This window comes from Stegostoma tigrinum, chromosome 25, assembly GCF_030684315.1.
Source record: "Stegostoma tigrinum isolate sSteTig4 chromosome 25, sSteTig4.hap1, whole genome shotgun sequence".
NCBI lineage: Eukaryota > Metazoa > Chordata > Chondrichthyes > Orectolobiformes > Stegostomatidae > Stegostoma > Stegostoma tigrinum.
The window spans coordinates 42,274,949-42,302,471 of NC_081378.1; the positions used below are offsets into that span (position 1 = coordinate 42,274,949).

The following is a 27,523-nucleotide window of genomic DNA, read 5'->3' on the forward strand; positions in this document are numbered from 1 at the left end:
TATTACAAGGCACAAGCTGCTCTCAACAAGAAATCTCCTTCGTTTCCTCAAAAGCCAAGAATAATGTTTTCTGCCTCTGAAACACTGAAACAGTTCTTTTCTACTCAGCAATGGATGTTGTTTTGTACAATTGTTTTGTTTTTAAAAAAAAACTCCTTTGCCAAATGCATTATTTGGAAGCAAGGTTTAATTGCAACAACCATTTTTGACAGCCGCTGAAGATATCTGCCTGCACCTCTCAAGGGTCACTATCGACCATTTCATGGGCAAAGCGCAGGAATTTTCCTTCCATTTCCAGATGCAACAGCCTAAAAGCACAGCCAGGACAAAGGGAATCCTCCCTATCAATCTTCTGCCCTTTCCCAAATCATCACTGTGCATATCTCAAATTGCGTTCCCCATGTAGCTACTAAACAGTAACCAAGTTCCAATAAAAATTCATGAAAACATCTACACATTCTCAGAGTGTGGAACTGGAGGAACACAGCAGGCCAGGCAGCAGAGGAGCAGGAAAAAGTTGATATTTCTTCAGTAGAAGGGTTCCAACACGAAACGTCAGCCTTCCTGCTCCGTTCCTCCAGCTCCATAGTGTGTTATCGCTAGCTCCAGCATCGGCAGTTCTTACTATATCTGCACATTCTCGCTACTTTCTTTCATCATACTCCCGTTTTTCATTGTTCTGTTGCAGCTGTATCCAATGCACCTTCTAAGTGGAACGCCACTGACAGGATGTTGGGGGATAGGACTAATCTGTGACAAGGAACTAGGAGAAAAGGTGGTTCCCGATTTTACCAAGGAAGAACCCCAGTTAGTCCTGAGGGAAGCTGTGAAATTCTGAATGAGTCCAGCTCATGAATAATCCAGGGTGACGTGCAGCTTTCTACACCCATGAAGATGTTAGATTACCTAGGCATTGCTTCCAATGATACCTCCAATTCCATCATGGAAAACCATCTCAATCACACTGCTTAATTACATCACCAGTAAGTCAGCTGCTGTTGTATCCTCTCTGGCAAGGGAGCAGAGATATAGGTGGCCCTGTAACTGTAGCTCTATCCAGGGATGTCCACACATTCTTAAAGCTGAACTTTAGCAGCTCATTCAGATAAGCTCTGCATTCTTCGATATGTGTTAGCAACTTCTGACCAGATTCTCCATTCAGGAAGTATCCTTGACGTACAGTGGTTCAGCTAATCCCTGGACCTTAACAGCAGAGATGGGAGGTGAGCCTCCAGTCCCACGAAGGACACCCTGCTGAGGAAAGGTATAGCACAGTCCTTCGCCTCTCCACAAACTGCTCATCTCAAATCAAACAACCCTGCACCTTCCTCCTCGTGCTGCTGCCATTCTGGAGAAACTAAAGAAAATCAAAGATTAGAACATCAAAAACTTTAAAAAAAAATGCACTTCAGGGTAGCACTCACCCATTAATAAATTAGAAACATCTTATTGCAAACCTCTAATCAGAACCAGCCAAAATAATCAACTATTTTCACTCATCCTAAGGATAGAAGTCTTTGGAAGCAACTTCCTCTTATCTGAGCAACCTGTCACCTCTTGCGGTCTGCTCCAACTACAACCCTTCATGCACAAAGCTCAAACCATTAATGTGAACAAGACATGGATGAACCTAGGCATCTCAGACTCTCTGGACAAAAGGGCATTCTGCTTGCTGTTCTCATTATAAACCCACAAACTGCACCCAGTCAGAGAATTAGCCGTTTGAAACAATTACTTGGCTCAGTAGTATCTCTTGCCCCAGAGCTTAAAGCTTCCAGGTTTGAGTCCCATTCTAGGATTGAAGCATATTATCCAGGCTGGCACGTCAGTACAGAAATGGACATTCCTATAGATGGCATTTCTGACAATACAGTAAGATTTTGAACCATGACCTGGTCTTTGTTTACTGAAATTAAAAAAAAACCTGCCCATACTCAAAGAGCATCAGACAAGTAATTCCTTGGCCAACATTTACGCTGAACCTGTAGAACCAAAAAGGCAGGACAACTGGCCATTTACGTCATCATTGTTTGTTGGACCTTGCTGTGTGCAAATTATCTACCCAAGAACAAAAACGTGCCACCTAACTACAGGCAATTTTCTAGGAAAACATAACATACTTTACGGTGTAGCAAATACAATAAACTCAATGCAAAGGCAGTTGTTATAATGTCACTCGACTTCTCCAAAACAAAAAGGAAACTAGATGATTAAGCGATTTAAGCAAAAACAAAATGACTACAGGTAAGTCCAGATATCAATAAATATCATCGCATAGCTCACTCATCCAGGAAGATCCTGCCATTCTCTCAAAGTCAACAAGCCTTTCTATAAATGGATCTCTAGTAACCTACAGAGACGCAGTTCATGTACTGATCACTGTGCGTGATGAAATAACTTCGAACAATGATGCTAAATATTCTCTTTAACTAGATTCAACTTGTACCATGGTTTGTCTGATGCTCCACTTCATCTTATTTTTAAAATCTGAAATCTCATCAACTTCCTGAAGGCTACCATTCAATTAACTCCCTTTCAAATTTGGAACGTTCCAGCTTTTCTCTATACCCCAGTCCTTGGACCTTTTCCTATAGTCTGAATGATCTCTTTTGGTCTCCCTAACCTCCATAACACTCAAAGTATAGACTGGCCAAAGCACTGTACAATTTGATCATGATTTTCTCTACTTAAACACAATTAATTTTTCTTTGTAACTCTGCACACTCTACATTTTGGTCTTCATCCGTCCAGACTAACAGCAAGTGTAAATGAACATGTAGATTTCTTTTGATTTAAATCCATTAATGGAGCATATAAATGTAGGGTCTTCTTTCTTCTTAAGATGCTGTACTTTACACACATTGTATTACCTTGAACCTGTTACTATCCTATCTTGCAGAAAACATGCCAACTCACTGTATATTGGTTAAACTTCCTACTCAAATTCAATCACTTGAGCAATTGTTTTGAGTGTTTCAGAATCCAGGTCATCCAGCAAGTAAGCAGCAGAGGAACTGCCTCAATTCAAACATTAAAATTGTCCATGGAATCACAAGGCTGCCCAGCTTGCACAAAACAAAGGTAATGGGATCTGTTATCAGCGAAGTGTGGCAGGCGGAGATTGGATGGTGGCAAAGCCGGGACAGATTTTTTTTTAAAAGACTTTGATTAACTTGGACATCTTTGATTTTTACTTTGATTAACTTATACGGGGCTATTCCTCAGGGAATTAAATAAGCAAGGTAACTTTATGAACCAGTGCACACTCTATGAACTGATGAGATTGTGGTCACAATTACAATCTCACTAACTTGAGTATAAGATTGCATTTACACAACGGCTACTAGTCTCAGTATCCCAGTCTTGGCTAAATTCTAACCACTCAGAACCATAAATCTTTGATCTACTGTTCTAACTAGGTTGGAGCAATGTAGGAGAAAAGTCTATCGAGCCCTGGAAGGATCATTGCTATTTCCAACAGTTAAAAACTTATATTTAAAGATTGGGAAGCTCAGAATGTTTCTTCAAAAACATTTAAATTGAAGTTGAGAGCGTAAAACATAGAACAGTACAGCAGAGTACAGGATCTTTTGGCCCATGATGTTGTGCCGACCTACCATCCTACTTTAAGATCAAACTACCCTGCATACCCTCCATTTTATTATTATCCACGTGCCTGTCCAAGAGTTGCTTGAATGACCCTAATGTATCTGACTCCACTACCGCCACCTCATTCCACGCACTCACCACTCTGTGTAAAGAACCTACCTCTGACATCTCCCCTACACCTTCCTCCAATCACCTTAAAATTATGCCCCCTCGTGATACGCATTTCCACCCTGTGAAAAAAAGTGTCTCTGGGTATCCACGCTTCTCATCATCTTGTGCACTTGCTAGAGTTTATAAATGCCCCAAAAGGTCTAACAGCCTGCGCTTGAATGAAATTAAAGAACGCAAATGGGCTTAGGCTCCAGGTGTGGGATGAAAAGTGAAGTTGTGCTACTGCCTTCAGCAAGCATTTCACACAGCAGTGGTGTCTGAGATAGCCATGGATCTTGAGGGTCCTTTCATTAAATTGTAACCTTCCTAACTGAGCTACAGGTGGATGCAATAGAGTATCCAAGGATTTGGCTTAGCTTGGAAGGTGCGTTTAGAGACTTCAGTGAAGCTGGACAGGACAGCAAACACTAATTGGAAAATAAACCCAGGAAACCCAAGTGCAAGCTTTAGCTCCAGGCTCAACATGCAGTTGGTTCATCAGGAACAATACAACAATCAGCAAATAAGGCAAGGCAGAGGCATGACTCAATAATCACACCTTCTTTCTCTCAGCAGTTGGACCTGTTTGCTAAGCACATGACTGACGATATCACGTGGCAGGGACTAAGCATTGCATTCCTACAGAGAATTAATTTTCTATTGGTGTCTGACTAGCAGCCAAAAAGAACAGTCTCAACATATTCTAGTTTATCCAGGAATCCTGCACTGCCAATGGAGAGTAGGTTAGAGGACAGGCAATCCACTGTTGCAGCCCATTCTCTGCAGTACGCCCTTGTTGAATACAGCTCCTTAGTGAGAACATGGACTACTAAATTTGGCCTAGTGTGTAAAATTTACTTAATTTTCAGCGTAACAGATTGCAATGTAAAACTGTAATTTTGCATTGTAGCAATTCACCCCATGTTCCTCACATGATCACAGTCACATCCCTCCCCAAACCCCCACGCCCACAATAGCTGATTTTTAATCAGCTGAATGTTGTTATTCTAACAGCAGATACTGGACAACAGGCAGAATGGGCTTAGGAAAATCCATCCATTATTGCTTCAACCAGCTTCAAGTAAGTAGAATAATTTTATTAATTTCTAAAAATACTTGATTCCTTAAATCACACCTGGCAAAACACTGCAAAAAAGAGAGGATTAAATGAATTTCAATCAGTCCCAGTATCATCCTTGTGTTACATTAATGATTTGGCAGCAAGTATTGGAATGGAAATGCCATTCCCACAGAAGGCCAATATTTAATTTTAAAGACTATTGTTTCTCTTTAAAAAAATGCCGTTAGCATGCTGCATTAGAATAATTGCAAATTGTAGCACGTCATTATAATTTTATAAGTATTCCACACCCATTGAACAAACATGCAACGTCTCAGTTATGTTTAAATGGGCTGCACGGGTTTTCTATTTTGGTTTTTAAACTGTGGGGGAACAGCAGGAAAACCTGGGATTAAGAGATTGGTGGTTTGCTTTAATTGAATGTTTTTTTCCTCTCAAGAACTGTTATGATCACAATTTGTGTCCCACTGGCCCTTGTTTAGAAACTCATCATTTAAACACTGCGTCACGATGAAGGAAAGAGTTCTCAGTCTAGTTTCCAAAAAGTCATTTTCTTTTCAAAACAACATAGGGTGGCAGAATGGAATCCGTGACCTTCCATAATGAAGCAATGAGGGAATGTCTTAACCTCAATCTTGAAACACAAGGAACGTATAATCAGTGAGGAGGCTGGTCAGCATTAGGTTCAGAGTCTCTCCTCGTCTCTGGGTGAAGGTGGATGAGATGAGCTGATTAAGATCAAAAAGTGATCAAACATTGCAGTGAAGCTAAAATGCAGTCAGTGCCCATGTGGCAGGGATGACAATTTGGGAATGCACGGCAGATCAGAATCGTCATTTTTAATCACAACTGTTCCTTTTAAGACTTACATTATTTGTCTGGAGCAAATACAATGAAAATAGCTGAACTTTAGACTACCTCTGGATCATTTTTCATTTCTTCATATGACAAGCAGTGTCAAGAGAAAACACACAAGCGCTTCACTTCACTAAAACCAGCTTGACACCTGGCAACATGCCAGCCCAGGGGGAAAAAAAATGATTTGAACACATTGGCTCCAGGTTCACATGTGGATTGTAAAGTGCCACTGTGCTCTCCCACACTGTGGACATGGATTCACTTTAACACTTCACCTGCTGAATGGGGAGAATTTAATGCACAGCCAGCAAGATAAAAGGAAACAAGGAGAGTTATCCAGTGTGGATTTCAAATAAAGCTCATCAACAGCAACTTACATGGATATAGCACTGGTAAAGTAGTAAATCCTCACAAGGTGTTTCACAGGAAAACGATGTGCCACTTACTGACGCCACACTTGAAGATTACAACAAGAGACTGAATGCTTGGCCAGAGGGAGAGGTTTGTAAATTTTTGTCGATTCCTCACTTTTTTTTGGAGTATGGCCCATCCAAAGAACTGGCAGCTCGTGCTGCTGTTGTTAGTGCTTCAGGGGTCTCCTACCATTGTGCCACCGCTGGTACATTAAAGTGCAGGTTCACATTGGACAAAATCTTACTGAAGCTGACCATGTGGAGGGCAGCACTGTTTTCCCAAGGAGAGGTGATCGACAATGAAGTTTGTAAGGCTATTTCTTTTAAAAATGTCCTTTCTTTAGTTCATACCAACACATCTTGTTTTGTTTATCTTGAGACAATTGGCCACTGAAGATCAGCTGGAGGATTCTGGAATTTTCCATGTGCAAAACATAGCCTCCCCATCTAAACTGAATTTTCTCTGTTATACAGCTCAACATCATGAAGGATTTCACATTTTATGATTTTTTTTCCTGCCACTGATTCTCATGGTGGACCTCTGGTGTCATGAGTGAATGTGTTCCAAGAACTTTGACATTGTGCTTGTAGCAGACCCAGGATTTTATACCATACAACAGGGTGATAAGGACAATGGCCTGGCAGAGTCTTCAAGCAGTCCTCAAAATAAACAAAGAGAGATGTAAAGAGTTTCAAAGGGAGAGAACTGCTCGGCTTAGGTCCCAGATTGCTGGAGGTACAGCTTCTGATTATGGGACAGGAAGTGGGGCAGACAATGAGGGCAGTGGTTTTAGTAGGGCTGCAGGAGTTTCCAGAGATAGAGGGGCAATGCAGGGATCTGAACAGGAGGAGCTACGTGGAGAGAGATTGCTGCTTTCCTAACTAATGCTTCCAGATTGATTTTACAGGTCTCTATGCTCTCATGAACTGGCCTTATGTGAGTATGGAATTAATCATGCAGAAATATTCACCACATGTGTTGCCAACAAGCTGTGGAGTTGTTGAGATGTATGGCTGTGTTTTTATAGAACTGAATTCATTATTTTTGCATTGCTGAATAAATAAACTCTAACATATTGCTTTGCACACAAATGTACAAAGTTAGATTTATTTCCCTTTTGCTTTGTGGTGGATTTTAAGATCTTAATGACAGTCAAAGGAAGGTTTAGCAATTGATCAATAGCAATTCTGTTGAAGGTGATTAATTAAAAATTCTACACCAAGCTTTTTTTACTATGGCATATGTTTTATAGGTTAGCAATGCAGACACTAAGGCCACGAAATGAGATAAAGTTTGAAAAAGGTCATGGGGATTGGTGTGCCAATAATTTGCACCCTCTATTTTCCAACCCTGACAACACAAGTTTTGCCCCGTCGTTCAATGACATGATAGCAGCATGCAGCCAGCACTAAGTCCACTGCAGAGTGGCTGCACACATAAGCATGGAGGAAAATTATGAAACTGGGATTACTTAAAGCCTGCTTACATCTCTGTCTGCAGGAGATACTGAAACAGAGTCTGAAGGGACAGCAAACTAGAATGAAATGGATTGATAGCAGGGAGGGAAATCAAAGATTTTCCCACAATATACAGGAAGTCTTGGCCAAGCTGCTGCAGTGGTGAAGGGGTACGAGCTATTGCATAAGGCTTGAAGACCCTCCGACCAAAACTCAGAAGGTAGTAGGAACTGCAGATGCTGGAGAATCTGAGAGAACAAGGTGTGGAGCTGGATGAACACAGCAGGCCGGGCAGGAAGGCTGACGTTTCGGACCTAGACCCTTCTTCAGAAATGGGGGAGGGGAAGGGGGTTCTGAAATAAAGAGAGAGAGAGGGGGAGGCGGATAGAAGTTGAATATCTTCTCCTCTATCCATCTTCTATCCGCCTCCCCCCCCTCACTCCCTATTTATTTCAGAGCCTTCTCCCCCTCCCCCATTTCTGAAGAAGGGTCTTGACCCGAAACGTCAGCCTTCCTGCCCGGCCTGCTGTGTTCATCCAGCTCTACACCTTGTTCTCTCAGAAGGTGGCTGCAGCACGACGATGTGGTGAAGCGATAGATACAGTGATAGAAAAAGTTCAATGGTCTCACACGAATATTTAAGGTTAGTAGCCGTATCTTCAAATGCCACGCCCCACCAAGCTGTGGACTCGTTGTATGTACTGTACCCTATCTCTCACTTAGTAACAGTCTCAATCATTCTGACCTGACAGCTCATCCCCTCACCCTGCACTGCTGAAATATCGCACCACCGTATCTCACAGTTTGGATACACACTGCCAGTTGTTCAAACACGATCAACACATTGATCCAGCACATGCCTTCACAGTCACACTTCCCTCTTGTCTGCAGAGTAAAATGGCACCTAACTGGTGACAGCAGTTCCAAACTGGGGATGAGGTGCACTCACGTACTCCCAACACCAGGGTGGCAACAGTGCCCAACACCCTCTTCAGCAAAAATGACCGAGGTCGTGGTTACTGTGGGGCAGGCTTTGGAAGTGGGTGGTACCAAATCCTCCTTCACCTAGTTTACCTTCTCTTCATACCACAAACTTCTCGAATTTACAAATTCCCAAAGCCATTTGCTTTCTCTTTTCCACGACCACAGGCGTAGCCTTTCACCTTTCTTTTTGTCAGGCAGTGGTGAGAAAGCAGGAAGACAGTGGTAAAGAATAAACACTTTCACCCTCTCAGTCACCTGGAGGCAGGTTCTAAGTGAGGGGAGATCCTGGGCACAAATGACCTGGCAGTGACAGAATGGGTGAAAGGTTTATACACAACTCAATACACAATGCTGACCTCAATGAAGTGCCCTTTAGTCCCATGGATAATCAATACTTAATTATTGGAAATAATTATGATAAAACATAATACCGTGGTACATTCCATATCAATACTTACAAAGTTACACGTTTCCAGAATTCCCTGAATAAGAGGATCTAAGAACAGAAGTCAAATATACACTGTATAATAATGAGGATGCCATACTAGCTGATTAATGTTGTAATTTCATTGGCAAACTAGCACAATTTCATAGAGCATCGTATGAATCTCAGTGATAAACAGTATCTAAGGGTCTGCTACAGCTATTGCAAATAATAATTTCTAAAGATATTTGATTCACTGCATTTGATTTACCAGAACGCTGATGTGATTTATTCATAATATTATGAAAGTTATGAAAATCACTAATACTCATAATTTTAGCTCTGTGCAAACAAGCACAGAATTTCTCAGAGGCCACAAGCATCCGGATGCATGGTGTGACTGTGTGCAAGGTTAGAAAGTATCATTTTTATTTTGGATTTTTGTCAAAAATTTTGATAAATCTCATACTTAAAATGTCTATCAACAATTAATTTTATTGGTGTTCATAGTAAGGCTTACAATTCGTTGGTAAAATTAAAGCAGCATATTCCATAAACAGCACTGCGATAATGTTCAGATATCTTGTTTTACCAACGTTGGTCCAATCCTAAATATTTGCGCAAACACCACGGAAAGATCACCTACTCTTCTTCATAATAATCTCAGATCCACTATGCTCACCTAATACGTCCAAACAGCGCCTTGGATTGTAAGGTTAAAACTTCCAGCTATGCAGTGCACCCTGTATAATATACGCCTTCACTCAACTTTGATTCATCACTAATATTCGGAAGTCCAGATTCAGGATAAAATCAAAGCACATCATTTTTGTGTAACCATTGCGTATCCTGAATGTTTAATTGCACAACCACCAAGCCCATAAGAAGTCACGTTGGCTTCCAAAACAGAATAATCAGGAGCATTATATTTCCATTATGAATGATTATTTCAGAGGAATAAAACTGGACAGGTGAGTGACAGTGAAACCAAGTCAACCGTTCTTGTAGACTTACAAGTGACAGGGAACCCTCCGAGATAATGGTTACATAATTCTGGCTTCATTCATATTTGGTCATATATGCTGCGACCAATATCTGAAATTCAGTTGCAATAAAACCCATCAGCCAATTTCTAAATTGCAATGTCCATAACACTGTAGTATTACAATCACCAGATGATTTTCTTTCATAAAACTTACAGAAGAGAGCAGTATTCTCTTGGTACTACATGATATGTTCATCTAGATTCTCTAGAGTAGGCTTGAACCCATAATACCTTACAGCTGCGAGCACTCCACCCGAGTCAAGACTCACAAAAGGTGATTCCTGACAAGCTCTCATCTCTCCAAGGGCTCCTACTTTGAGAGAAAGTCAAAACTATTTTTGTTAAAACATTCCCCAAAGCATTTCCTTAGCATGTGAAACAGAGAAATAAGATAACACCATTTTTTTCCCCCTCACAGTTGTAGCTTTCTAGCAACTGTTTCTCACAACAGTATGGTGCTGAACGTCATTAAAATGAGGAAATATGAGCCCTTCCATGCCCTGTGGTGCTGCAATAGTTCAGCAAGGGCACTTTTCCCCCAACAGTTTCTTTTTGATATTCGCAAATTGTGAGCTTTGTAATCCCCTAAACAGTATTAAGTCTCTTGATATCCTGTTTCAGTGATATAAATCTTTGTGCCATTAGCACTGTTAACACTCACATCAGAGCTAGTTTTTGACTGCACAGATTTGGCAAAACTCTCAGCTTTATCAAACACGATGTTACAGTCATTTCCAAGTTGTACTTTTATGAAAGAAATGCAAAGTTATCCATTAGCTATCTACATAGGTAGATGTATTTCTGAAATTTCTCTTATAAAAAATAAATATCTTTATTAGCAACAAGGAATGAATCAAGTACTGCAAACAGGACACAACGCTGGGAAATCCCAAAGAGAAATAGGTTAGTGTGGAAGGAGAACAAGAGAAGCTGGTCGACTGGTGTAGCCAGGAATGTGGTTACTATCCAAATAGCAAATTTCTTATGATGCAATGTGAAGGAAACAAATACAAATATTAAAGATTGTACTAAGCACATTTGCGCTCAAACTGCCATACCAGGGTAAATTAGAATAAAATACACACTTTCACCATAATGGCCACATTTTATCCCCTATGATTCCCGTGTAATGTGGATTAAAACTTATTGGATGTAAGAACATTTTAAAATCTCATCTATGTACACTTCCGATGGGTAAATATCAGCATCAGCACTGGGGAATCGTAGCAACTTTCTTGACAGAGCGAAATAGCACAACTATTGTAAAATTCATGAGATTCTTATAAATCTCACTAGTTACCAACGTTGTTGAGGCAAACTGAAATAGTCATTGAAAACTTATTTAGAAATAATTTTAAGAATTGAATATTTATGTTGGGAATTAAATAGCAACCCAAAACAAGTTTTACTTATTCTACGTCAGCTTGACTTGTACTCGAGTTGCTTGGAATGTGCACTCACTGGATTCTTATTCCTGATGCTATAAAGTTTCACCTCCTCTCCATTCCAGCTCCTAATTTCCACAATGCATTCCTCAGGATAGTGCTTAGAACAAACGGAACGTCTGCATTCAAACTCCAGGAAGTCCCCACAGCCCACGCTCAAGTCACTGACTTTCAAAAACACTGCTCAAAATAAACAAGATACTGACTGCTGACAAAATCTAGCACGAATGCTGCACCCCCTGGTTTTGATACATAGACCAGTGGATGGGATCACCCCTGCAGTTTTGAAACATGTGAAAGATCATAAACAGGCAACATTGCGGATCTGTGCAATATTGTTCGATTTAGATTTTCTATATATGTTGCTCTCCAATAGAAATAATGCTATCTTGAATGAAAACTATTTAGGTAACGAACCAATGTTCAGGAATATGGACAATGTCATGTTGCTTATTTGGAGAGCTTGTGCAGATAGAATGAGATAAAAAATCTCCTTCTGCACCAAACACAATTGCGATTCCCATTACTTCTCACATTTCTCTGATGCTGTTGCCAGTACAGTTTCTTGGAAAAATATGATTTTGCCTCTGTAGCCTGTAATCTGATCTTCCCTCACACCCAGTGTGGAAACTACACACTCTCTTCTGTATTCTCCTTCATGGCTTGCTCAACAATTCAGAACTCACTGTACAGAAAGCAGTAGGAACCCACATCTAACTGGTGGACTATAATGTGATTCCCGCACAGAGAATAGGGTAAATAAATGGGGCCAGTCTAAGGTTGTAGGTTTCTCACCACCTGTGTCAATATCATTCTCATACACATCAATCAATAGTCAATTATTTTATTGTTATCATGACATTTTCTTGCACCGTCTTTATTGAATGAGCAGTTACTGTAATTACTAACCACTAATAAATCAACTCTGTTCAAGAGCAGTTGCAGCTGACACCAGAAAACAGCACAGATTAAACGTTCAAAGTGACCTCAACATACTTCGGCCCAGTATAAGCAATGAAAGAACAAAGAGACAAAACGATAAGACTGCTAGACTGGAAAAATGAAAAGTTCAGAGAGATAAGGAAAGGCTTGGCTGAACAAATTGGACAACAGCATTAGCAAACCATTAGGTATGAAATGCACGGACTAGCAAATAAAAATGTTTAATTGGGCACAAAAACACCATGTGTCAAAGAATAGAATTTCATGGAGAAACAGAGAAGCTAAACTCAAACTAAAAGTGATGCATACAGGAGGGTGATCTCCTCCGATGAACTTCCCTTCCCATATACAGAATCCTATTGGGCAACTTGGCCCTACTTCATACTCTCACCCAGAATTGGAAAAACTCATTAGTTTTGCTTCCAATTTCCATCCTTCTCTCACTTCCACCTGTTCCATCTCCGACTTTTCCCTTCCTTTCTGTGATTTCATTACTTCTAGGGATAGGCCACTCAGCACTAACCACTACAAACATACTGACCTCCACAGTTACCTTGACGATGCTTTATTGCACCCTGCCTCCTGCAAGGATTTCATTCCAATTTCCTGGTTTCTCCATCACTGATGATGCCACCTTTCACAGAAGTTCCAATATTAATTCTACTTTTCACAATTGAGGAATTTCATCTCTAAAATGATTGACATGTCCAACCTATTTCTGACACTTCCACTATCAGCCCTATCCCTTTCTCCCAGTAGAATACAGGCACTCCTTTTTGGCCTCACTCTCCACCTGCCTCTGCATTCAAAGGATAATCCTTAGCCAATTCAACAGGATGCCACCATCCTCCCTTGTTGGTATTCCAGAGCTCACTTCCTCCACAATAGCCTGATCTACCACTCCAGGCCTCCCAGCATCAACCCCTCCCCTATAGCCATACAAGATGTAAAACCTACCCCTTTACTTCCTCTCTCCTTCTTGTCCAGGCCCAAAACACATCTTCCAGGTGAATCAGAATTTTGCTTATACTTCCTTCAATCTTGTCTCATGTATTTGTTGGTCACAATGTACCTACATCAAGACCAAAACGCAGGCTGGGTGATAATTTTGCAGTACGACTTTGCCTTTTCCATGACAGGGACGCTGAACCTCCAGTTACTTGCCACTTCAATTGACCATCTCATCCTAACATTTCTGTCCATAGCCTGCTGCAGAATTCTGATAAGGCCTGACAGAAGCTGGAACAACAGCACTTTCTGCCTAGGCACTTAAAAATCTTCAGGCGTCAATACTGAGTTTAACCGTGTTAGGCCGCAAATACTTTCTTACATTTTATGTTCCCTTCCGCAACCCCATCTCCTTGCTATGTATGCATGAGTTTGCTGTCACCAAGACTGACCTACTTATGATTATTCACAGCCAGAGACACCCATTCTGCGTCTAAATCACTCCTCTCCTACCGTTAGCACTAAATGCCCTCGCCATCTGTTCCACTTCCTCCCCCTCTGTCAACAGGATAAAAACATCCATTTCTAGCTCCTTTCAGTTCCAAAGAAGGGTCATATTGAACTTGAAACATTAATTCGGTTTCTTTCCCCACAGATTTTCCAGAGGTTCTCCGACACTTTCTGTTGTCATTTGAGATCTCCAGCAGCCACATTGTTTTGCCTTTTGTTCTCCTACCCTTGCCATTCAACTCCCCAACCATCCCCTAAATGGGACCTGCTAAGTTGATGCCACACTGGCAGAGGCTATTATCCCATACTGGGCAAGGGTGGGGGACCAGCATGTACTAGGCAGTTGCTATTCTTAGTTGGCCAGTACGCCTCTGAACTGGGCCTTCCTGTTTCTAAGGTACAGAGACCCTGCTTCATTGTCCTATTCAGTGACTATGCCTGAACTTTTAGCCAGAGGATAGAAAAAAGGGGGCTGTGTAAAATCCAGGCAAGTTTAAAGAAAAATAATGACTGTTTGAAATTTCAAGCATATGGTGGAAGAAATGTTAACAACATTGGAGAAGAATTGGTTGAAAAACTGGCAATGAGAAGTTAGTGGGAATGATCTCACCTAGATGGCAGTAAGTTTGGGTGGTGTTCTGGTCTATTTTTGTTCTATATATTTTGAAGATTTTAACTGGGGTGGAGAGAACAGGATCTCTAAAATGGACTGACAATGGAAAGCTAGCAGGGTTGGCAAACTCAGAAAAGAATTGTAAAATGACTTCAGGAAGGCACAGGGAGGTTAACGGAATGGACAAACAGAAAGCAGGACCAATTTAACTTGCGCAAATGCAATGTAATGGAAAAACAGACTGGCATTATACATTTAATAGAAAGGTTTACTGGAAGAGAGTAGAGGAACAGACAAAACTCAAGGATTTGCCACATAGTTCTTGGAAATGTGGATGAAGTCATACATAAGGGAAAAATAATATCGAACTTTGTACGGAGAGTGCAACAGAGTATAAGGGTAAGAAAGAATAGGACAAGAAAGCCATGGACAACTCACAGCAGAGATTCCAGAAAAGAGAAACTATAGTCAGGAGAAAGAGACTTGAGATAATAGGCTGTTTCTATTGGAGTCTCAAAAACAATGAGAAGATTTAAAGAAAGTGATCGCATTTGAAAGACCACTTTGCCTGATGACAAAACGTGGCAAGGCACTTTATAGGTAGCTAAATATTTTGTAGTAGTTACCATTGCAATGTAACAATATCTCGCTTTTATATAGTGTCCTAAAATGTTTTCAAGAAGAATAATTAAACCAAATTTGACATCTTGTCATGCCAGGTGTCATTACAGCAGCTGACCAAGAACTTGCTCAAGGAGCAAAATGAGACGGAGAGAGACAGAAGAGAGTCAGGTTGGGAATTTCAGAGCTTAGGGACTTGACAGCTGAATGGTACCAATAGAGATGCTCAGGAGTGCAGAACTGATACCCTAGAGTGTTATAGAGCTGGAGGAGATTATTGAGCAAGGAAGGCAGTGAATTTGCAAACAAATTGTGCCTGCAAACAGCAATATGAAAAATGAGACGATCTGCTTGAGTGATGCTAACTGCAGAGCAAACATCAACAGAGGCAATGAGAGACAACTGCCCTAAGCAGTCATTTCTGGCATCAGGGGCAACGTTTAATAGATTATTTAAAAAGGTCAAATCTTAAGCGGAGCACTGATATGACAGTTTAAATTATTTACTCAGGCCTCTCCTTAAATCCATTGCAGTCTTCTGACTGAGACACAAGTGTGGCACCCTTGTGCCAAAGCAGACATAAATTAATGGACATTTTTATAATTATGATTCATTTTGATGGACCAAACAGGGGAAAGGTTATTTCCTCTAGTTTGGAAGTCAATGATGAACAGTCATCAATTTAAAATTACAAGGGGAAAGGTTAGCAGTGTTTTCCTCACACAGTGTTGTTGGAAAATGAAATATATGACCACGGGGGAATGGCTCAGACAGAAGAGGTTACACATTTTAAGGGAAAACTGTTTAAGTGCTTGACAAAAACGAAGGTATGGGGCAACAGGGAGAAGAGGGCAGTAGGGTTAGTTTTGGATTGCTCACTCAAAGAGCACCAGGAGTACCTGATTCAGATCTTCATAGCTCTTTAATTCACAACTAGAATTATATACAGGCTAGATAAAACAAGTTAATATGGGTTTGGGGAGAGGAAAAACTTTATGAAATGTCTGTTGCAGCAATTAAACTAATATGAACATTGACACCTCCTGTTCCCTGCCACTAATGCATTGTCACAACTCCCAAAATTTAGCAGATTTTAATTTGTGAGTAGTTGACAGAATAATCTTTGGATTCATGATGAATTTTTAGTTGGGAAAATTACTGTACCATCCAAGAAACTACAATATTAACTCTCCAAAATCATACAAGGGTATCACATGTTTAATTTTTTTAACAAAACAAATGCTAATTTCGGGGTCAGGGAAAGATCTATAAAAATATTTTGTATTGGTCACAATTTTAACCTCACTGCAAAGCCTCTTCCAGGATGCCTAACATGAAGAAGTTACCTCCCTCCCTCCGAAGCTTTTCTGATGAAGGGTCCAGGCCCGAAATGTCGGCTTTTGTGCTCCTGAGATGCTGCTTGGCCTGCTGTGTTCATCCAGCTAAACACTTTGTTATTTTGTATTGGTTACCATGGTTGCATTGTTTTAAAGAGACAAGTTATTCTCAGCTTGAAGTCTAATGCTTGCTAACTATCTATAGGTAACACAAATTGAGTTACTTTGTATAAATTACTGAAAATATCACACCCTTGCAGAACTCCCATGTTATAAATCAAACAAAGATAGCACACTGCAAAACTACATTCTAAAGTATTGAATAGCCGAATTGCTTTTCAATTATTATCACAGTTGCAATTCAGGAAAATTGGCAGCCAAGATGTACACAGTAAGATTCCACTAACTATAATGTGATCAGTAATGGTGATATTGGTTGGGAAACAGCTATTGCCCAAAAGTCCTTTGCTCTTCTCTGAACAAGATTAATTTCAATCAAGTCAGAGAACAGATGACAATTTAGTTTAATATCTCATCCAAAAGTCAAAACTTCCATCAATGCTGCTCTGAAGTGTCAGCGTGTAATGTACTCTGCCTCAAGTGGGATTTAAAGCCCTGACCTTTGGACTCAGAGACAAACATGCAATCTCTGAACCAAGGAGGCCATCAACTAGCACGAGTGGACAATAATACACCTCATTAACAGGAGCATACTTTAGATACAAGATACACTAGGCTCATGGCCACTTGCAATGCTGTGACAGTGTCACTATCTCTGGCCCAGAAGGCCTGGATTCAAGTCCCATCTCTCCAGAGGTGGGTCATAACCTGTTAGAAGGCTCAGTAAAAAAAAAAGTGCAAGATTAAGCTATCACTGTTCAACTAGTCATTACATTTTGACATTTGTCAAATGTACTGATATTTTTATACATCCCAACTACTTTCATAAATGTCTTATAATCTAATTTTCATCCTTTTCACCAAATAATCTTTGGGTCAGTATTGCACTTCCTTACCTAAGACAACTTGTCACCTTTCTCTTGTTCAATGGGTTTGGATTTTAAGCTCATTTTATGCTGCAAGTCAGGGTTGAGTTGGACTGGAGATGAAAATCCAGAGAGTATTACAGTATGTCTATTAGTTACTTTTTAAACACGGCAACTCTAAGTATTCAGAACTTAACATAAGAATGTGAGAAATAAGTGTAGAGGAAGGGCATACGAACCCTGGAGACTAATCCACCACCACTAAATTACAGCCTCTGATCTTGACATTAACTGCACATTCCTGCCCGCTTCCCATAATCCTCAATGCACTCAGTCAGATTCTCAAACTATCTCAGCCTCCAGTGCTGTAGAAGTACAAAATTCCAAAGATTTATGACTCCTGAAAGAAGAAATTTCTCCTCGGCTCAGCTTTAAAGCCCTTAATTCAAATCTGTGCCTTCTAGATACCCCACACAATGAGGAAAACACCTTCCCAGCATCTACCCTGTCAAAGCTACCCTTGCTCACAATCTTATATGTTCCCACACGGTTACATCACATTCTTCAAAATTCCAATGAGTATAGGTTGAACCCGTTTAACATTTCATATCCATTGGCAGAAGTGTTCTGTTATTGGATTATGACATGACAAAAGACACTAATCAGATTAGAGCTGGAAGTTTGTGATTTATTGTTTTCCCTTCATTTCATTTCAACTGATTTAGTTTAATTTAACAGTTTCTGTGCACTTCATAAATAATAGTTGACCAAATTATACTCGAATGATATCATCGACCCACAATAAGGTCAACATGTCCAATCTCAACATTTTGAAATAATGGTACCAAAGCGGGTTTATGAATAAAGTGGGAACATGATATGAGGTCATGATGGATACCAACACCCCCCTCCCATACTGAGCTTCAAATATGGTAAAGGTGGGAAATAAAGGCTGCATCCCTGCCAAATGTTTAAAGGCAAATGCCTTGAGAAAATGGTCTTGTCCTTTGTTCCTTCAGTGATGTGCACACAAAACGAAAATGCAATCAGAATATGACACAGGAACTGAAGGGAATTAAATCTTTCACATATTTCACATCCAAAAGGTGGTCATGGTTGACCAGTTGCTTGTTGAATTCGGTGACACTTATTTCATGTTAACAAAGGGCTCTGTCCTCTTATCTAATTTGTTCCTCATGTCATTTACTCCATCATCCAACACTAATTTCACATGCTGATAATTTTGTTCTACATTCTCAAGATTTCAACATGTAGAGCCAGCACTCAACTCACAGTCTAATATTTAAATCGATACACCGTAATGTCATCCCTACTGTTTAATGTGGCAATAATTATCTTCCATCCTTCCTTCTTTTAAAGCCCCTTACTATCTTGCAAGGTTAACAAAAACCTTTATTTTTGATGGTTCTACCATTGATCCTACTTCATTTATTCAGATTCTTGGCCAAGTTCCAGTAATCTCAAGCGGAACTCCCATATCACCTCCATATTTAAAGCTGGCTCCACAATTCAATCCTTTTATGGCAAACTGTTCACATTTTCGCCTGACAACCGCTTTTTCCATGAACATTATTTCTGCCCAAGACTTGAATATCATTTGCAGGCTGGAAGTGAATTGTATGTCACCTCATTGTGCACAGAACACCAGTAAAAACTATCTGACAATGATGTTAACAAGGTGTAGAGCTGGATGAACACAGCAGGCCAAGCAGCATCAGAGGAGCAGGAAGGCTGACGTTTCAGGCCCAGACCCTGTGTCAGCCTTCCTGCTCTTCTGATGCTGCTTGGCTTGCTGTGTTCATCCAGCTCTACACCTTGTTATCTCAGATTCTCCAGCATCTGCAGTTCCTACTGTCTCTGGCAATGATGTTGTTTACTCTCACCATCCTCATCCTTCAGTTATTTCTATTTTGATCTATAACACTGATAACAGTGCTCTTGCGTGTTCCATCTTGTCCTTTGTAAATCCCAGATTTTCTCCTCTCCCTCAATCTATGCTCCACTCTTCATCTAACCACCCAAATATATTCTACATTAACAGTACTTTAATTTCTCCAACTTTCTGATTTGATTTGATTTATTATCGTCACAGAGTCTTAGAGACGTACAGCACAGAAACAGACCCACCGGTCCAACTCGTCCATGCCGACCAGGCATCCTAAAGTAATGTACCCCTATTTGCCAGCATTTGGACAACTTCCCTCGAAACCCTTCTTTTCATATACCCATCTAGGTACCTTTAAAATGTTATAATTGCACAAGCCTCCACCACTTCCTCTGGCAGCTCATTCCATACACGCACCACCCTCTGCGTGAAAAAGTTGCCAGTTAGTTCCCTTTTAAATCTTTTCAACCTCACCTTAAACCTGCGTCCTCTAGTTTTGGACTCCCCTACCCGGGAGAAAAGGCCCAGGTACAAGTATTTCTGCTATAAATGTGTGTTTCGTTAACATGAATTGGCTATAACGTAACTGATGAATAGTGGACGCTGTTTGGATAACACAATCTTTCTACTGTACAGTATAGTGATTTCCCTACAACATAATTGTCTTTGGCAATTTTCTATAGTGCAAGGTCACACAAGAACACAACTATTGTGTTAGACAAGAACTACCTGTACAGTTAAGTTTTGTTTTGCATACATTACAGGCAGAACATACCATACAAATTTCATTACAGTACTAGAATAAAGGGAAGAATACAATTTAATGGATGCAGAGAACATGCACAAAGAGCGAGAAGCTTCTAATGTAAAAGCCAAGAAAAAATGGTAAAAGGGACTTATCCATCCTTCATGTCACCAATGACAAAAAGCTTCTAACACCACAGCTTCAACAGGTTCTTCTTGTTTTTGCTGGGCTAAATAGTCTCTTTCTTCAGTAGTTTCTCTTTTAATTCACTGGATGTAGGCTGGGCCAGCATTTACTGCCCTTGAACTGAATGTCCTGTTAGTAGCCATTTCAGAGGGCGGTTAAGAGTCAACCATATTTGGAGTCACACGTAAGCCATATCTTTATGGTAAAGTTGAAATATTTCCTCCCCCAAAGGACATTAGGTAGGTTTTTACAACAATCCAAGGCTAGCCTTCAATTCCAGATTTTTATTAAATTCAAACCTGCAGTATTGGAATTTGAAACTATCTTCCCTAAACAATAATGTGGGATGCTGAAATACTAATATAGCAACATTACCACTTTCTCCCCTTGTTTTCACCCACTGGCTAAGGATAGAAAAGGGGTGACAACACTGAACTTGTGATGTTAGTAACAGAGTTATCATGGAAGCCCACAAGCAGATACACACAATGCTCAGCATGAGGTGGAGAATATGGGAGAATTGCCAAGTCACCCTGGCAATTGTTGAGGTTACATGATACAGCAGGAGTTGGTGATAAAAGGGTTGCCTGTTGTGCAGTATGGGGGATTTGATAGGGCTTGAGGAAGGAGAACTGGAAGCTTTATGAATGCGCATCACAGCAGTCAGATACAATAGATGCCTGGAAAAAGGTCCAGCACCAAACGTCTACATGGTGGAAGAGGGAGACGAATAATTTTAGAAACAGAAATGAGAAAGAGAACGAGTCTATTAAATATATGCCATTTGAAAACTTACTCCTGTTAACTAACTCTCGGGACCTGCTCCCAAGCATTTATGTGAAACATGACAGCAGACTTCTTATTCACCTCCCATTATTTCAATGGAGCCTTTCGCTTACTGTCAGTAGGCTACAGAGACTTCTGCTCTAGTCACTTTACAGTGTGATATTGCTTACAAGGATCAATGGCAGATGTTATTCTGCTTGTAGCCCAGATCCTCCAACAGTTTGGTTTACATTGTTAAATAAGAGCATTGAAGCTAAAGTAAAAATATTCAACCTGATGAGTCAAGTGACAATCATTGATCATACCATTCAATCTGTGCAATCATCTTCTCACTTTTACCATGGCAACATTTTTTCCCCCGGAAGGTTTATAAAGGTTTCAAAGATTGGACTGTGTTTAAACAGTGATTTCACTAACAAAACATTGAACTAGGATACCCCTGAAATCTAACAGCACACACCACTGGATTTCCAAGCTCAACAGTGGAACAAAATCAGAATTAGAGTAGGCTTTATTGTCACAGACTCATATACAGGGATATGGAGTACAGAGAAAAGTGTACAAGGTCGCCATTGTCCGGCGCCATCTTGGATATAAACATACCTAGATACAAAATCTTAAGTACAAAGTAAAGAAATAAAGTTAAGAGTTTAGCATTACAGTCCTTAAGTGCTTAGCCATGGGCCTGGATCCACAGTCTTCCTCCCAACACTGAGACCTTCGCCAGTACGAATCCCCACACCCTGCTGCCATCGCAGAACTGTGTTGCCATTCTTCAGCACCATCTTGCTTCTACCAATGGCGCCATTGCCATGAGACCACACTGGGCCAATCTTGGCAACGGAGCCACCTCTGAAAGCTGCCAGGTGCTCTCCACAGAAGATAAATAAAGTTAGAGTAAACAAAATCAGAGAAAGAGAAAGAAGTAAAAGCAGACAAGTCCACGATGTGTTTCGATTCAAGTCAACCTGATCCGATTTTTGAGCTACTGGTCTCTGCTTGTAACCCAGGGGTGAAAGCTGATTGACTGTGAGACTAGTTGTAAAAAAAGGGTCTATCATCCACCCTCCTTTGGCTGGTCCAGGAGAACATGAAACTAGGATGGATGGGAATGTTAGTTAAGAGGGCAACTCCCATCTTTCTACGATTTTCTGAAGAAGGGTCCCGACCTGAAACGTCAGTTTTTCTGCTCCTCTGATGCTGCTTGGCCTGCTGTGTTCATCCAGCTCTACACCTCGTTATCCCCATCCTACTACCATGTGTTAAATCACTTGACTGGGGATAAGGGGGACCCCTGTGTAAGGAAATTGATCAAAAGGGATGCAGACTAAAGTATTTAAAGAACTGACAGAAACATGATTTGATAGATCATAACAGTAGCTTGATACCAAGCAATGGGGGATCCTGTCCTTTAATGAAGTTAATTAAAGGGTTAATTAAACCTTAATTCAGACTTGTCTCACAGAAGTGCAGTGACTGAAACATATTTTGCCAATTAGGTTTTGAGAACTTGGCTATCTCTACGTAACCTCACTAGAAAATACCAGGTGACTGATAACTTCCACTGATTTGCATATTCAGTTTGTAGGAGAGCCCTGCATGAATCCAACCAAACTGCTCACGTTTTGCATACTCCATTCCCAAAAATTGATTACTGTAGATAATGCACGTAATTCAACAAATCCTCCACATTTCGGGGAGGGGGGAGTGGGATAACCACTTGTGCCAACTCGCAAGGGTGTGGCAACATCAGCCCACAGATAGCACTGTGAGCCGGCACTCGTGTGGACCGTGCTCTGTTACTACTCTAGTGCTGCCCGGAAAATGAAAGCAAGCGCGGGCGCCTTAAGGGCAGGGGAATGGTTTTATGAAAGGCAGCCTAAGTGAATGGGCAACAGCAAATCCGCCTCCAATAACAACCAACATCTGTAACTGACTTCCACACTGATGCTTCTCGTGAATTGGGATTTAAAAATAGACAGAAATTGTGAGTTCAACATTTCAATCGCAACCCCCGGCCCCGTTGGTTTGAATGGGCACATTTTTGCATTGTAACTCAGTCAGGTATGTTAGCGATTCAGATCATAGCTTGTATCAGAGGGGCTGAGAAATGAACGCGAGGGTAGATTTATTTTGTTTTAACAAAGAAACCACTTGGCTGTCTCCCGAAATTTGGATTAAATTTTATCCTTTTTTGTTTTACCTGACTTGCCCACGCCAGCTCTCCCGAAGACAGCGAGTTTCACTTCGGCAGTTTTCGCCATGGTCCAGGGAACAGGAGGGGAACCTGTTCAATCCTCAATCCAGCAGCAGATATAAACACCGAGCAAGGGGCTATCAGCGATCCGAGCCAGAGTCAAACTTCATTCCCTTCTTGCTGAAGATCGACCCCCTCTGCCTGGGGGGAGAAGAGGAGGGGGGGGGAGGTGATTTAAAAAGTGGAAGGTAATACGGGTCAGTTACTTTCACAGATGAGCAAAACCAACAGAGCAAATAACAGCTTGACAAGCCTGTGAAACAACTGCTATCATTCCACCGGCTGCAGACTTTCACAGTTCTTGTATCTGTGACCAATGTGATACTATTCAAAGCAATGGGACTGCTTCACATTACTACATCTCCCCCCGCCCCTTTTCTCTCTGCGGATGGTGGCTAACGGTATCACTATCATTGTGGCAGGCTGCAAGATTTTCCATCTGTACCTGGTTTATACCAAACAAGGTTCAAACATGCAAACCTCTTTATCCCGCTGTCCAAATGGTAACAAGGGTAGGGCTTATCCTAAGGGCTGAGGGTTCCACATTCACCAATTCAGCAATGGGGGGAGAATTTGATGGATTAATTTTGGAGTGGGGAGGGGGAAGAAAGGGACAATTTAATTTAATCCCATTGCCCTGAGTGAACCAACAGCGTTCAACTCCGTTTCCGCAGTGCCAGCGCTGTTAACTTTCCACCTCTCCCTTTAAATCATCATCCTCAATAAAAGAAAAACACTGCATGAGGTACTAAAAAACACACACACCAGCTGCTGCCGTTGTTGCTCCCATTTGTTCAGATTCCTTTTGCCTCTCTTGTTCCGCTGCAATACTCCAGCTCGGGACGAGACTGAAGCTGCAACACGGCAAATGGGTTGTCCTGGTTGGGTTGCAAGCGGAGGAGGTTTTGAGAAAGAGGTGGGGGCTGGTATCGCTTGCCAGGGACTCCACCAGTCAGGAGAGAAACGTCTGCCTGCCTGGATGTGCCATTGACAGAGAGCACCGCCTCCCACACTATGTCGGCCACAACACGCGGACTGGATCACAACAAAACCAGCACGGGATTGACATTTACTTGGTCCACATCAGGGCAGCTCTAATGATGAGTCATCTGGACTCGAAACCCTGGCTTCTTCTCGCTCGTACGACAGGAAAACAGCTCCTTCGGTTCAACCAGTCCATGCTGAACATAATCGCAAACTCAACTACTCCCACCTGTCTGCTCCTGGCCCATATCCGTGCAAACCCTATATCCCTCCATCCATTCCCAAATCCCTACAAACCTGTTCTGAGGAAGGGTCACCGCACGGAAACATTAACTGATTTTTTTTCTTCAAAGGATCTTGGTAGACCTGCTGAGATTTTCCAGCAACTTCTGTTTTTGTCCCTCCACACCTTTGCTATTCGTGTACTTATCCAAATATCTTTAAGCGTTGTAACTGAGCCCACACCCACTGTTTCCTCAGGAAATTCATTTCACTCAGCGTTAAAATGTCCCACTTTTTAAAAAAAACTCCCTCTTCTCACGGTAAAAACATGCTCTCCAGTCTTGAAATACTCCATTCTAGGGAAAAGACACATCATTAACCCTATCTATACCCCCTCATGATTCTGTAAAGCCCTAGAAGATCACTTCTCAACCTTTGATGCTCCAGTGATCATAACAGCGGTGATTAAAGAAAGTCAGGGACCCTATGTGACCCTTTTCACAAAATCAGATACATTTACTGCATATGTAAAGTGAATTGTTAATTTCCACAGGCTTTATTTTCTAATCACTATTTGCTCCCCTCTCAATCCCTGGCAGTAACAGTTGTTTTGCATTGCAATGTTGGCCAAGAATGCATTCCTGCCTTCTGCATCAAAAAGTTGTGAAGTCCCTCTCCAGACACCTGATGTCTAGGCATACTTCACAACACCACCGAAGAAATACTATATTGTTGGAGGTGCCCCCTTTCCAGTGAGATGTCCAACTGACGCCCTCTTAGATAAGTGTACAGGATGCTATAGTGCCGCATCTTTAAGAAGCATAGAAAAGTGCTCCCCAGTGTCTAGGCCAACTTGAATATCTGAACTAGCATTACTTATGTTTAGACATTGTTACTCCTAAGAGCTTGCTGTGAACAAAATGGTTGCAAGGGACCAGGAGTAATTTGCTATTAGTCTTGTTGCAAAACGTGAGATCTTTGTTCCTTTCTAAAAGAAGCGATCTTCCCAAATGCATGTACAAGTTAAACAAAAGTAAATTAATGGTTCATCATAAATAAAGTGGAGTATTTACTGATATTTCTGCATGATATTGTCTGGACTCTGGTGCTGCTAAACAATCTGTGCATAGAATCCCTACGGTGTGGAAGCAGGCCATTCAGCCTATCACTGTCCTTCCAAAGAGCATCCCAACCAGACACACAATCCTATCCTATCCCTGCATTTCCTATAGCTAATCCATCTAACCGACAAATCCCTGGACCGTATGGGGCAATTTAGCATGGTCCATTCAGCTACTGGAAGATCTTTGGACAGTGGGAGAAAACCAGAACACCCAGAGGAAACACACACAGCCATGGGGAGAACATGCAAACTCCACACAGACAATCACCCAGGGCTGGAATTGAACCTGGGTCACTGGTGTTATGAAGCAGCAGTACTGAACACTGAGCCATTGTGCCACCTTTGCATATTCAACAAGAAGCCACGCTCAGAGACAGTGCAGGGCAGAGTGTATCTTGTGCATTTGCAAATGTAGCTCCATAGTGAAAATGTTCCAGTTCTGAGGAAGGGTCGCTCGACTCAAAACGTTAACTGATTCCTCTTCAAAGATGCAAACAGACCTGTTTTCTAGCAACTTCTGTTTTTGTTTCTGATTTACAGCATCTGCAGTTCTTTTGGTTTTTGAGAAAATGTTCATATTGCCCTTAGTAATAACCCTTGGCTTAGTGTTTAAGTCAGGACTAGCACTTTTGCCACGAAGTTAACGAATTAATAACCCAATAGACTAGTGAGTACACAATGGCTGGTACCTGGTACTGAGGGTGATCCACATCAGGGAAGTTGCAGCTTTCAGGTGAAATGTTAAACCAAGGCACTGAATACATGATTGGAGGAGCAAGGGAATTCTGTCCCTGCATCAATCCCTTCAAAACAGAATTACTACTGGTTTAATAATTGCTGTTGTTAGAACGTTTTTATTCACAAACTGACTGCTATGTTTCCCTGAATAACTACAGCAATGTTACTTGAAAAACTATCTCATTAATCATGCAGTACATAGGAACGTTCTGAGAATTCAAAAGGCTCCGATAAACGTAAATTCGTCTTTTCCCTCTTTTTTTCTGAGCATTCTTTAATATCACCACAGGTTACCTTAGATTTGCTATTTTACTGGAAGTGCGCACAGTCAGCAGGACTTCAGTTTATATGCTGGATGTTCAGTTCTAGTCACCACACTTTGGTGAAGACAGTAACTTCCTTGAGTGGGTGCAGAGGAGTTTGCCAGAATGGTTCCAGGATGGGGGTTTTGGGTGGAGGAGGATCATGCTCACTTACAAGATTAGGTTGGAAAAGCTGAGATTAGTTTGCTTGGATAAAAGAACATTGAGAGGAGGTTTAATAGAGTTCTCCAAGATTATGACCACCTTAGATAAAGTAAAAAAAGGAAATATCTTCCCATAAGTTGATGGTACAAGGAATTAGAGGACAGGATTTAAGATTTTGCAAGGAGAATGTCTATTGATTGTGGATGATCAGCCATGATCATAACGAATGGCGGTGCTGGCTCAAAGGGCTGAATGGCCACTCTTGCACCTATTGTCTATTGTCTATCTTTTTTACTCACAAAGGACTCACTGGCCATGAGGGTAGAAGCAAAGATGATCAATGATTTCAAAAGGAAATTGGATGGATTCTTGAAGGAAATAAATTTGCAAAGCTGCATGGATCAAATAAGCAAGTGGGAATGACTGGATGCTTCTGCAGGGACCCAGCAGAGACTGAATGGCCTTATCCTGTGCTATAAATGAGCCTATGATAATGACTAATGCTTGGCTTAACAACGAAAGACTGTTTAAAGCCTGAGGTCTTGAAATTTAAAAAATCATTTATCAGGAAAACGAAATGTATAAGTTTGCCTAAGGCCGTTTCAGTCTATCTGTTCAATCCTAGAGGAGCACAGCCTGCTTATAATTTTTTTTTCTAACTGCCTGGCATGCAAAGGAACAACTT

General features: G+C 41.1%; 1 protein-coding gene across 5 annotated transcripts in view; it reads right to left on the bottom strand.

The window, feature by feature from the left end:
• Positions 1 to 27,523, bottom strand: part of rerg (RAS-like, estrogen-regulated, growth inhibitor) — an 80,444-nt gene that overhangs the window by 44,715 nt on the left and 8,206 nt on the right. For 4 of the 5 annotated variants that reach the window (XM_048554474.2, XM_048554475.2, XM_048554473.2 and 1 more), the window contains exon 2: positions 23,251 to 23,445. In XM_048554474.2, the coding sequence (XP_048410431.1) occupies positions 23,251 to 23,311 (61 nt within the window). In that variant the 5' untranslated portion in view covers positions 23,312 to 23,445. Of the gene's footprint in view, positions 1 to 23,250; positions 23,446 to 24,069; positions 24,291 to 27,523 lie in introns of those variants that run through there. The other variant, XM_048554472.2, reaches the window with a different exon arrangement.